Genomic DNA, 13,722 nt, shown 5'->3' with positions numbered 1-13,722 from the left:
TCCTCCCCATCACCTATATCTGGCATTTCTCCCCATGCTATCTCTCTCCAACTCCCCACCCCCTGCTGTCCCTCCCGTTTCCCCCCGACAGATCCCAGTGTGTGATGCTCCCCTCCCTGTGTCCATGTGTTCTCATTGTTCAACACCCACCTATGAGTGAGAACATGTGGTGTTTGGTTTTCTGTTCTTGTGTCAGTTTGCTGAGAATGATGGTTTCCAGGTTCATCCATGTCCCTAAAAAGGACACGAACTCATCGTTTTTTATGGCTGCATAGTATTCCATGGTGTATATGTGCCACATTTTCCCTGTCCAGTCTATCATTGATGGGCATTTGGGTTGGTTCCAGGTCTTTGCTATTGTAAACAGTGCTGCAATGAACATTTGTGTGCATGTGTCCTTATAGTAGAACGATTTATAATCCTTTGGATATATACCCAGTAATGGGATTGCTGGGTCAAATGGAATTTCTGTTTCTAGGTCCTTGAGGAATCGCCACACTGTCTTCCACAATGGTTGAATTAATTTACACTCCCACCAACAGTGTAAAAGATGGATTAAAGACTTAAACATAAGACCTAACACCATAAAAACCCTAGAAGAAAATCTAGGCAAAACCATTCAGGACATAGGCATAGGCAAGGACTTCACGACCAAAACACCAAAAGCATTGGCAACAAAAGCCAAAATAGACAAATGGGACCTAATCAAACTCCACAGCTTCCACACGGCAAAAGAAACAGTCATTAGAGTGAATCAGCAACCAACAGAATGGGAAACAATTTTTGCAATCTACCCATCTGACAAAGGGCTGATATCCAGAAACTACAAAGAACTAAAACAGGTTTATAAGAAAAAAACAAACAAGCCCATTCAAAAGTGGGTGAAGGATATGAACAGACACTTTATAAAAGAAGACATACATGAGGCCAATAAACATATGAAAAAATGCTCATCATCACTGGTCGTTAGAGAAATGCAAAGCAAAACTACATTGAGATACCATCTCACGCCAGTTAGAATGGTGATCATTAAAAAATCTGGAGACAACAGATGCTGGAGAGGATGTGGAGAAATAGGAACACTTTTACACTGTTGGTGGGCCTGGCTAATTTTCTATTTTTTTCAGAGACTGTGATCTCACTATGTTGCCCAGGCTGGTCTCAAACTCCTGACCCAAGTATTGGGATTATGGGCACATGAGCAAGCACACTTGGCTCTAACGGGTGTTTTCATACTCTCTCACTACGTCCCCCACTCAGACATTGATAATTTAAGCTTTTCAGTATCTCTACCAAATACTGATAGTAAATAATCCCTTCCTTGAACCTCTCACATATGGTACCTGTGAAAATCAACTGGGAGAATCAATGGGGAAGTGCTTTGAAAATGATGCATTGCTGAGTAAACTGAAGGGCCCTGGGATGTGTCTGCAATGAGAGGGTTTGAACTCTGCATCTGGTAAATGGGAGCTTTCTGAGACTGCGCTTCCTGCTGTGACCACCCTAAGTTGGGAGGCAGAAATGTTTCAAGAATACAGGGAAGGTGAAGTTGCTGTAGTGAATGGGGTGGTTAACGAAACAGTATGTGCTGAGAATCTCTCAAAACAAAAAGGTCAAAATGCTTTCATTATTGGGTGCTTTAAAAATATTATTGAAGCCGGGCACAGTGGCTCACACCTGTAATTCCATCACTTCAGGAGGCTGAGGCAGGAGGACTGCTTAAGCCCAGGAGTTCAGACCAGCCTGGGCATCATAGTGAGACCTAGTCTCTACCGAAATAATAATAACAAAAAATTAGCCACGCATGGTAGTGCCAGCTATGGTCCCAGCTACTCAGGAGGCTGAGGTGGTGAGATGATCCCTTGAGCCCAGGAGGTTGAGACAGCAGTGAAAACTGTATGATGGTTGTGTGTGACAGAGCAAGATCCTGTCTCAAAAAAAACAAAAGTAGTTGTTCATTCATTCCTGTATTACTAAGGGATGCAGAAATCAGAAGTTCCATCTCTGTCCGGATGAAGTGTAGAATACACAGAGCAGAGAATACAATGATAGCTACCATTTCTTGAAGACCTACTGTGAGCCAAGGACACTGTTATGGGCTTTCTACACATTATCTTGTTTAATACAAGCGATCATCTTGAAGGTAGGAATTATCTTCAACAATAATGAGGAATTAACTACCAGAGCGGTAAACGGAGTTTCCAAGGTCACACATGTAAATGCAAGAGTCACATCTGCCTGAATGCTGAAGCTCATATTCACTCTTCCACACTAATAAGGTGAGAGTAATCCATTCCCTGAAAAAAAAAAATTGAGTGCCTCTTTTTTTCCAGACATTGTTCTGAGTACTAGTGATATAAAAGTGAAAATACAAAGTCCCTGTCTCATGGGGTTCATGCTATAGTGGAGAAAGACAACAAAAATGTAGTATGTCAGATGGTGATAGATGCTGTGAAGAAAAATGAGGCAGAATAGGGGTGGGTAGGGTTACTATTTTGACTAGAATAGTCTGGGAAGACCGATCCTGTGAAGTCTGAGCAGACCTACAAGACTGGCAAGAAACAGAACTGGCACAAAGCTTCCTTCTTTAACTACCTATGGGTTCAGTTTGGGAAAGGGGGGGCGGGATGGGAGTACAGGTGTTAATGGAAACTCTATGCTCAAAGTCAGAAGGCCTGAGCATTAGTCCAGGTGATTTAATGGCAAGTCTTTTCACCTTTGAGCCTCAATTCCCTTTGCTGTAGTGGGGAATAACAGTTCTTGCCCAGCTTCTCACACACAGCTGACTTGAGGATCAGATGAGACGACCCATGTGAAAGCCCTTTGAAAATAACATAAGTGGGGCCAGGTTCGGTGGCTCACGCCTGTAATCCCAGAACTTTGGAAGGCCAAGGCAGGTGGATAGCTTGAGGTCCGGAGTTCGAGACCAGCATGGCCAACATGGTCTCTACTAAAAACACAAAAATTAGCTGAGCCTGGTGGCGTTCGCAAATCCCAGCTACTCCAGAGGCTTAGGTGAGAGAATCACTTGAACCTGGGCGTGGCGGAGGGGGGCAGAGGTTGCAGTGAGCCAAGATGGCGCCACTGCACTCCAGCTTGGGCGACAGAGTGAGACTCCGTCTCATAAATAAATAAATAAAAACAAAGATAACACAAGCAAGACCAGAAGTCAACTCTTCAACCAAAGCGAAGTCTGTGAAGTAAAATAAAATGTATTCCTATCTTAGATGTAGCGGTTACCCAAAACATCTTTTTGAAAGGCCATCCAGGCTGAAAAAAGAAATAGGCTAAACTAAATAAGCATAAGTTTCATAATACATCTCAGCTAAAGATTCTTGTGTAATTTACATCAGTCAAAAATTGTGGGCTGGGCTCTGTGGCTCACGCCTGTAATCCCAGCATTTTGGGAGGCCGAGGCGGGCGGATAGCCGGAGGTCAGGAGTTTGAGACCAACCAAGCCAACGAGATGAAACCCCGTCCCTACTAACAATGCGAAAATTAGCTGGGCGTGCTGGCGGGCGCCCTAATCCCAGCTACTCAAGAGGCTGAGGTAAGAGAATTGCTTTAACTCAGGAGAGGAAGGCTCAGTGAGCCGATATCGCGCCACTGCACTCCAGCCTGCGCGACAGAGCGAGACTCCGTCTCAAAAAAAAAAAAAATTGTGTCCTGTACTTCAACTAAACTAGGAAAGAAGTCCTGGGATTCGAATCTTTAACGCTAATCACCACGCCCCTTCACCCGAACTCTATTTCCCAACATGCCCCGAGCTCCTATAAGTTAGCAGTCATTATGACGCAATCCCACGGCTTTCTGGGAAGCGTAGTTTATTTGTTCTCCGGCTGGGGAAAGACTTAGGGCTGTGGACTACCCCTCCCGTGAGGTAGTGCGTAACTCCACCCCTTTCGCGGCGTCTTCGAAAGCGCCGCGGAAGCCATGTTGGACGTGGCCAGCACAGGGGCCGGCACCACGGGGTTATCGAAGCAGGTGTCACGATGCTGGGATCCCTGGTGTTGAAGAGAAAAGCACCGGCGCCACGGCTACTCCTCCGGCTACTCAGGTCCCCAGTGCTCTGGGACCATGGAGGTGCTTTCGGCCGGAATGTGACCACTGGGGGTCTCGGGGAGCCTCAGTGGCTGAGGGCAGCCGCCGGGGGGCGCCCTGGAACATCGCCGGCCTTGTTGTCCGGACGCGGGGCAGCCACTGCGGGGCGCCATGGAGGACGCTTCGATACCAAATGCCTCGCGGCTGCCATTTGGGGACGCCTTCCTGGCCCCGAAGAAACACTCCCAGGACAGGACAGCTGGACCGAGGTCCTCAACAGGGCCGGACTGGGCATGTGGGCCCTGGCCACAGCGCTGGTGGTTCATTGCTACAACAAGAGTCCGTCCAACAAGGGTGATTATGAGATCTGGGTTTGAGGAAGGGAGGGGCGGGAAGATTGTCCTAACTTCGTATCTTAGGAGGGTGGGAGGTACTTATAGATTTAGATCCTTAGAGCCCAAGTCTTGGAGGGACTCACACATCATCTGGTTACAGGGGCAGGGTGTTGCCCTGGAGAGCTCATCATCTCGGAGTTGTATAATCTCCTATCATAGGTCCGCCTCCCCTCTGGGCTTCATTTTATCCATCTGTACAATGGGACACTGGACTAAACATCTATTATAGCATGGTCCCCTTATGTTTCTGATATTCTGCTTGGTCCAATTCCTCTTTCCTGAGATCTCCGGGAAGCGGAAACTGGGGGGTGTTTTACGGGCAACCGCTAGATGGTTTAGAGAAGTTGCCACCTCCCACCCCGCCACCCTCCCACCCCCGCCCACCAGAGGTGCTAGAGTCGGGAAGAACCTGACTTGGTTCTAACGCCAGCTTGACCTCAGTTTCTTTATATAGTGAAGGATAATTTCTCAACATTTTTACAGTACTGCTATTTTGACCCCTTTTGGAGTTCAGCGGCCTGAGTCTGTCTGTCTCAGGATTTTGCTGTGTCTGGTCTCACATGCTGTGCAGTGGTCTTGCCATGTGGGATAGTTGGCAGGAGAAGGAGGTTGGATTCCTGGAGGCCCAAGGCCAACTGTGGGGGGCATCGCTGATCCCGATTAGCATCTGATCTGGATGCATGGAGCTGAGCAGCCGCTGAGAGGGGACAGAGAGTCAGACTTATGACCTGTGTGAGTCCAGCCATTCAGGTTCTTAGTCGTTCCTCAAGAGGAAAGACTGGGGCCTGGTGTCCATGGATTCCATGCATCTGAAGCTCTGAGAATTTGGAGCAAGAGTTGGGGGAGTGGGGAGTGCCTTAACTTTCATTCGTTTGATGTGGCCAGTTGTAAAGGAAGGACTTTGGTCTGGGAGAGACAACACTGGGGATCTTGTTTTGGTTCTGTGTCTAACTCCCACTGTGAATTTGGACTTCTGCTTTCCTCACTGGTCCTCCGTTTCTCATCTGCAAAATGAGGGTGTTGAAGACAACACTAAGGGCATCTAGCTTAGGCATGCCATAATCCTGTAACTTTCAGCATTTTTGTGGGATACCCTCTGTTTGTCTGGTTTTAGGCTAGGGTGTGGGAAGTCCTAACAACACAAAATCAGTCAAGGGGATAGTGCAGGCAGTTGGAATGCAGGGCTGGTGAGTGGTGCTATGTGTTGTTGGGGGCTCAGAGGGCCAGTAGGGTGAGGAAAGCCTTCTAGTAGTATTGGAGGCCTGCAGAGGATAGGAAATTCGAACTTAAGTTCTGAAGGATGAAAAGGAGAGTGACCTTGTGAGCCCCAAGAGAGCAGGAAATAGATGTTCTCTCTCTCTCTCCCCCGCCCCCCGGTTATACTAGCAACTTTCCCTTATACGTAGACATCATTTGCCCACTACAGTGTCTGGAACTTAGTAGATGCCCAGTAAATGTGTGAAAGTTGGATTATATTCTATGCAAAGGCTTCAGGGATGGAAATAACAGAGTTTCAGGGCACCATGGTGTGTGCAGGGGCTAGCAGAGAGGCCAGCTTGGTTGGAGGATAAGGTATTTGGAATTAGATGAGAACAGATGGAGTGGGGTCTGGATGCCAGTCGGGGGTGGGGTGGATGAGGGTGTTGGAATTTCTTCTGTAGGCAGTGGAGAGACATGAAAGGTTCATGAGCAGGAAATGTTGAGTCCAGTGTATTTGGTGAGGTCTTGCCTAAGAAGTTCCTGAGGGTTCCAAACTGGACTTTGTAGCCTGAACTCCAGCAAGAATACCAGGGTCTATTTACCAAAATAGAAAATGGTCAAAACCGTGACCAGTTCCTACTGAAATTGACTTGCCAGCTACCCTGACCCCTGATTTAGAGTTTTGACCTGAGGCCCTCAGTGCAGTGTGGTAGAAACTGAACCCTTTCAGAAGCCAAGAGGCCCTTGTTCTTAGCTCCTTCCTCACTCTGTAACCTTGCAGAAGCCACATTTTTTTCCTGCAGAGTGAGGGGAGAGTGGACACAGCCATCTCTAAGGAAGGCTTGATTTCCCTCCCAGCTGGTGACTGTCTGAGCCATGCTTGGGTATGTGCTTTGCGTACAATCTGGTAAAGTAATTAGAAAGGACCTGTTACTGGAATCTAGGCCAGGAGGCATGTCTGAACCACAGGACTGGCTTTCATATGCATGAGAAGGTGGGTTTCATCTCTGTTTTACAGACAAGGAAACTAAGGCTCAGGAGGTTAGGTGAGTGGGCTAGGTCACACAGCAAATAAGCGACAGAGCTGGGCTAGAGCCCAAGTCTCACCGTCTCCAGATCCTGCTCTTTCACCCCACTCCAGTGCATTTCCTCATGGGTGAGTCTGTTGGCTGGAGTGAGAGTTCCCTGAGTCAGGGATGACTGTGAGTCCATCCAGTGCCCAGCAGTGTAGCTCACAACCGGGCTGGGCACAGAAGGCTCCACATCCTTGGTTTTGAGCTATTCGAAAAGCCTTCTTGACTTTGAGGTTTTTCTGAGTCAGTCCAATTTTCTTTATGGCCACAAGGTGGTGGCAACAGCCTGCAGGCTGCCCAGACCAGGCCAGGCTGACGTAGCTAAGCATTGCTTTCCTCCTAGGCTTGGTGTTTCCTAACCAGACCCTTTGCTTTGGGTCTCCCTTCCCTGGGCTTAGCACTGGGGGATTTGCAGACGTCTCAACTGTCATTTCATCTCTTTGACATCCTTGTGAAGCTGGCAGGGCAAGGGTCTCTGTTTTACAGTCAGGGAAGCTGTGGTTGAGAGGGAGAGGAGCTGCCATGGTCACATGGTGGGTAGTGGGCGTGGAATGGAGCCAGATCTCAAAGACTCCTAGTTGAGGCCCTCTCCATCCTCATACAGCCCTGCACCCTGCTTGCTTCCCTCATTCTACCTTTCCCTTTGGGTTTATGACCTTTCACATCAACATTCAGAAGTGGTTTGAAGAACTAGAGTTGAGGGAGAAAGTGGACAAGGTCAGGGAATGGCTAACAATAACTTTTAAGGAACATAAAGCATATTATGCAGAACTTCATAGATTATGAAGAGTGCATTGGTTATCATAAGCAAGACACAGTGCTAGCAGTTGTGCTGCACTCCCTGTATGATGAGAGAGTTACGAGTTTGGGCTCTGTAGTAGCAAGGTGTGGAAGTCAGGTTGTTAACAGTGGACACCATGTGGGGAGGGAATGATTAGCTTTCTTGTTGTGTATTGTGGCATCAGTTTGCTTGTTAAAGTCCGTGTTTCTAAAGCACTGCCACTGTCTTAGTGGGCCCTCCACGCAGTCCTGAGGCGGATATGTCCTGGCCACGGATCTGACCAGTGTCCCCTTTCTCTTCAGATGCAGCCCTGATGGAAGCTGCCCGTGCCAACAATCCGCAAGAAGTCAGCAGGTGAGTTGAACCCCAGGCCTTGCTCTCCGCACAGGAGGGACTGAGCAGGGCGAGCCTCTTCTCGTTTGATGACTCTGCTTTGGAGGAAATCCTTGCCCTAAGCTGGGAAGTGTCCCCTGTGACTTCCCTGTTAGTCACAGAGTCACCTGGGCTCCCTTGACCCAGATCAACCCTTAGGTACTTTAGGTAGGGAGTCAGCTCCCAAACATCCCTGGATCTTTCAGCTATTTTGTTCTTCACTGGGTTGGTTTGGACTCTTCCCGACCCCCATATCTTGTGGGTTCTTCTCTGAATCTTCTGATTTGTTCTCATTTCTTTGGGAATGGCCATGTGTTCGTTATTGCTTGCTGCCTGGACAGGTTGCAGGTGGTCATCAATGGAAAGGCTTGGGGATTTGGGACAGAGCTGGAAGAGACCATCTGCCAGGAGGCCTGGGGCTAGAAATGCCTGCCTGCAGGGCTAGGTGCCCATGCTGGGCCCAGCCCAGGGACAGACTGCGTTTCTGTAGCCTCACTGGCTTGGCTAGTCCCAGTGACTACTGGCAGGTTGAATTTGAGGCTCATTTTTCAGCAAGGGTAAGATTCAGCTCAGCTCAGTCTAGTGCCAGGTATAGGGCAGAGTCCGTGTTCAGGATGGATGCTCAGACTGGGGCTAGCATGGGGCATCAGTTACAGGGCTGTTAGTTAAGGGCAGAGGTCTTATTCTTGGTGAGACTACTGGCCTCCACTGGGCCTAACCTTGGCCTCTCTTGGACCTTTATATAGAGCTAGGTGGCCATAGGACACCCCTCTTCATTGCCATCATGTCTGCATGTTAGACAGGAAGTCAGGTGTTGGGGTGGCTATTTCTGCACCCAGTGCTACAGGCCCTCGGTGCTCTTCCCTCCTCTAGCTTCCCGAACATACAAGAAAGTGTTGAAAAGCAGCCACAGCCCCACCAAGACTTACTACTTTGATTCCTTTTCATTTTATCTGCAGCATTATTATTGATTCTCAAGGGTGCTTTTGAGTATTAATGTTCAAGCTTTAGTTTTTAATAAACCACTTTTAGAAGTATGGGCTGTGAGTTGTTTTGTAGCCAAATAAATATGATGGAGTAATAGTTTAATAAACATGCAGTGATGCATCTTAAAAACCAAGCACAGATGTCATCTTATTATAAGAGCCATTCATAACTGCAGGCTGTGTGTGGCATCTTCATTCCTCCAGAAGCAGATGTGCCTTGGTTCATTCTGCTGCACTACAAGGGAGTAAGGGGATGGAAGCTGACCCTTGCTGACCCTGGAATCACCTGTTGGCTACTGTCAATGGCTGCCAGGCTGCGGCTTTCCCCTTTTGGCAGTGCATTTGCAGAGCAGCAATGTTGGGAATCTACTCTTCCATCCCCCAGGGATGCCACTGCCCTATTCCATTGAGCTGCCAAGCATTGATTATTTAGTTCTTTCAAATACATGTTTTTCTAATAGCAATTAAACACCCACCCCCAAAATACAGAAAGTAGTTGAACTTATGGTGTGTGTGTGTGATTCAGACAATTTTTCTGAACATTCGTTCTTGTATGGGGCCTTTCATATGTGTCCCCAGGCTCTAGCCTGCTTTTCTCCTGCCTTCTCTTGTCCCACTCACTTGGTCAGGTTGACCCCCTCAGAATCTCCCTTCACTCCATGTGAGGAAGTCAGAGATGAGCAAGGCACAGACCTGCCTTCAGCCCCCATCTAATAGAGGACATAGAGCCAGGAGCAAGCTGAGCAAAGGTGGGAAGCAGATGCTGGCTGGCTGCTCGGTGTGGGGAACATGTTGTTGCTCCCCAGGTGGGACTTGTACAGGGTGTCAGGAAAGAGGGAAGGTGGTCTGAGAGATGCTGGAATGTGCAAGGCCTGCCATGCCCAGGATGAGGAGTTTTGAACTCACTCCATACACAATGGGGAGACGTGGGAAGTTTTTGAGCAAGGGCATGAGCCAGGTAAGGCTGACTTGCAGATGAGTAAAGGATGGACTGCATTGGGAAAAGACTGAGGGCCGATCTGTTAAGAACCTGTTTCAGTTTCAATAAGACAGATTCAAGATGATGAAGGCCTGAATGAGCACATCCCTCCCTCCCCCTCACCCAAAGCCATTCTTGATTATGAAAGAATGACTGGGCCTCTGCTGGGCACTGTAGATGGGGGATGGGGCTGGTGACCCAGGCCCTGGTCTCAAGGAAACAGACATGTAGCCCACCAGTTGTAGTTCTTCCTGCAAATGAGCCAGGCCCGGGGGCAGTGGGGGCAAAGGGAGCCTGACCATCCTTGCTAGAAGGAAACTCTGGAATTCCTACAGCAGGTCCTTATTCAGCCTTTCTGTACCCTAGACTCTGCACAGGTGGTTCATGCTGCTGTTTATTTCTTCCTCTGTGTCCTGGCTCTTAGCTCTGCCCAACAAACCTGCCTATAATAGCATAGAATCCCATGCTCAATAGATAAATATTTTTCATTTACACATACAGTCATGCATTGCTTAACAATACGGACACATTCTGAGAAGTGCAATTTCATGACTGTGTGAAGATCATAGAGTATACTTACCCAAACCTAAATGGTAATAGCCTACCACACACCTAATCTGTACAGTATAGCCTGTTGCTTCTAGGCTAGGAATCTGTATAGCACATTGTTGTCCTGAACACTATAGGCAGTTGTAACACAATGGTAAGTATTTGTGTATCTAGACATATCTAAATACAGAAAAGGTAATTTGTTGCACTGTGATGTTGAGACAGCTACAACATCACAAGGGGATAGGAACTTTTCAGCTTCATTATAATCTTACAGGATAACCTCATACATGCAGTCCGTTGTTAACCAACATGTCATTGTGTAGCACGTGACTATACCTTATGATTGGTACTGTCAACGATATCAGTATTTAGAACAAAACTCAGACCTCATAAATAATATTGCCCTTCCTACAACAAAGCCACAAAAAAACCAACCAAACAAACAAAAATAATAATAATAATATTGTCCTTTACCCTTCTTCCCCCTTGACCTCTCTGGGGCTCTGTACTGTTCCTATCTCTGCTTGACCTCCCCCAGCTCCTGTCCTTAGACCCAGAGCCTTGGGAAAGTTCCCGATAGTGAAAGGCAGCAACCTGAGGCTCTTCTGCTTGAGGGGGTGATGCTTGATCCTCCCTTTTTTTTTTTTTTTTAAGAGATGGGATTTCACCATGTTGGCCAGACTGGTTTCAATCTCCTAATCTCTTGATCTGCCCGCCTCTGCCTCCCAAAGTGCTGGGATTACGGGCCTGAGCCACCATGCCCAGCCTTGATCCTCCTTTTTCACGCCCTGGAATCTTCAGACCATGGGCCCTGGATGCGGGTCCTCCACACCAGCAGCCCTCTGCCCTCTGTATTCATTATCCTCCGCTTATACCTTTCAAAGCTCAAGTGCTGCTTCTCTTACAGAGCCTTCCTGGATTCCTCCTAGCTGGGTGTGATCTCGTCTTCTTTGCCCCTCCCCCCACTTTCATCCTACACCTCCCTTCTGGTCTGGGAGGGTACAAGAGTCATCTAGGAAGGGCCATGCCAGCTTGTCATAGGAGGGGACTTCTTTTTTGGAAGAGAAGTTAGAAGTCAGGTTGGAGAAGTAGGGCTGAATGCCACTCGCCACACTTTGTTCTTTATATTAAGAAGTTTGTGGGCTAGATTTCATCTAGCCTGTGTGTACCTGAAGTAAGCAGTCCAGAGTCCACTTTCATACCCCCCTTGGCTATATCAGAGGGAGGCCAGGTCTCTTCTCTTTCCTCCCTCCCTCCGTCCCGTGTGGCATCCATTTCCTCCCTTCTCCCCTGAGGCACTTAAGTTCATCCATCTCTGGCTCCTGGGAAGTGGAAGCCTGGCCTCTCTCTTACCTGTCAGCAGTGTGAGCAGGTGGCCCTGTTCCTGGGCTTAGCTCAGAACTGAGCCTGGCTTCTGGACTCAGGAACTGCTCACCCGAAACCTAGGGCACAAGGCAGACTGGAGGCACATCTGTCTAGGCTCAGACCGAGACTTGTGAGGAGCTGTCAGGACTGGGAAAAGGGAGGCCTCTTGTTCTCCCAGCGGAGATCACATTTCCTTCAGGACAAACTGGGTGAAAGACAACACCCCACCCGTCTCCTTTCTCCTAGCAGGGGGCTAGGCTCTGCTGAGTGCTTACCTCAGTTGTTCATCAGCTCAAGCCATCTCTAATAAAGGAAGCCTGGCGAGATCCATCTTGGGCCTCAGTCTACCTGCCCTTTTTCTCCAGGATTTATTTGTTCATTTGACAAAGAGCACCTGCCATATCCTGATTCCTCTGCTTGGCACAGGGAACACTAGCAGGCATGATTCCTGCCCATGATGACAGAGTTGGGGGTAAAGTGTGTCAACAGGGTGGTCAGTGCTGTGAGACAGGAAACTACAGGGGCTGCAGGAGCCCAGAGGACAAACAGCCTGGGGGATCTGAGAAAGCGTCTAGAGGAAATGGCACTGGTCATAGACTTAAAATATCAGTTGGGCTTCGTAAATAGAAAGGGAAGACATTCCAGGCAAAAAGGGTGACGGATGTGGTAGCACAAGGCAAAGAGCAGCCTGCGGGGTATTTGGGAGGGGAAGTCACATGCTGTTCAGTCTTGCTGGATCACAGTCTGAGGCCAGGAGAGACTGGAGATAGGTAGGGACCTGGTCGTGGAGAACATTGACTGACTCTCTGACCCTCAGTCGCCTATCTGTCCAGCCTGTGCTTTGTGCCTAGCCCTGAGCTTAATTTGGAGGAGGGAGGGTGGCAACAAAATGAGGAAGGAGAAACAGTCCCTGCCCTGGAGGAGCCTGCGTGCCCTCTGGTGAGGAGGAAGTTATGTGAGTCAAAACCTTGAGAGCCAGCAAAACAAGGAACAAATTACCTACCTTCCAAGTAACGTGAAGATGATGACACCTAACCCCAAAGAGTGGCAGAGTTATTACTGCCAGTAATAATGGGTGCATATTGACCAGTACTTATGGGTGCATATTCAGAGCTAGGCATTGGGCTGAATGTGGGAGATAACAGTAATGAACAAGACTGGCACAATCCCTGCCCTCTTGGCACAGTCTAACTAGGAGTCAGATGACTAATTATGCAATTATAATTATGTACTTCAAAAGTGAAGTACAATTTGTCTTTTCAACAAATGGTGTCTTTTCAACGACTGGATATCGACATGCAAAAGAACACAATTGGACCCTCACCTAATGGCATGTATAAAAATAAGCTCAAAGTGGTTCATGAGCTTAAATGTAAAACTGGAAAACTCTTAGAAGAAAACATAGGAGTAAATCTTTGTACCTTGGGTTAGGCAAAGCTTTCTTAAATATGGCACCAAAACACAAGCAATGAAAGAAAAAAAATTGGACTTCATCAAAATTAAAAACGTTTATGCTTCAAAGGATACCATCGAGAAAGTGAAGACTCTCACAGAATGGGAGATTATTTTGCAAATCATGTATCTAAGGGACTTAAATCAGAATACGTAAAGAACTCTTACAATTCAACAATAAAAAGATAATTTAAAAATGGGCTGGCCATAGTCAGGAGCCTGAAAGGCAGGAGGATCACTTGAGGCCAGGAATTTGAGACCAGCCTGGACAACGTAGCAAGACTCTGCCTCAAAAAAAGAAAAAAAAAAATTAGCCAGGTGTGCTGGCATGTGCTTGTAGTCCTAGCTACTTGGGAGGCTGAGGTGGGAGCATCATTTGAGCCTGGGAGTTGGAGGTTATAGTGAATTGTAATTGCACCACTGCCCTCCAGCCTGTGCAACAGAGTGAGACTGTCTCTTTAAAAAAATGTTTTTCTTTTTTTTTTTTTTTTGCTTTTATTTTTCTTCTTTTTGTGTTTTGAGAAAA

The 13,722-nt window shown here is 47.7% G+C and overlaps 1 protein-coding gene across 1 annotated transcript in view; it reads left to right on the top strand.

Moving 5' to 3' along the window:
- The first annotated feature begins 3,948 nt into the window (after positions 1-3,948).
- The window catches only part of CLPB (ClpB family mitochondrial disaggregase), a 146,482-nt gene continuing 136,708 nt past the window's right edge, over positions 3,949-13,722 (top strand). Inside the window, exons 1-2 of the mRNA XM_021675089.2 lie at positions 3,949-4,395; positions 7,793-7,844. Of these exons, the coding sequence (XP_021530764.2) occupies positions 3,993-4,395; positions 7,793-7,844 (455 nt within the window). The 5' untranslated portion in view covers positions 3,949-3,992. The remainder of the gene's footprint in view (positions 4,396-7,792; positions 7,845-13,722) is intronic.

The sequence above is a fragment of the Aotus nancymaae genome, unplaced genomic scaffold (genome assembly GCF_030222135.1).
Source record: "Aotus nancymaae isolate 86718 unplaced genomic scaffold, 86718_ANA_hifiasm-v0.15.2.pri h1tg000059l, whole genome shotgun sequence".
NCBI classification, from domain to species: Eukaryota; Metazoa; Chordata; class Mammalia; order Primates; family Aotidae; genus Aotus; species Aotus nancymaae.
The sequence above is the reverse complement of the archived record's forward strand: the minus strand, read 5'-3'. Positions and strand labels throughout refer to the sequence as shown.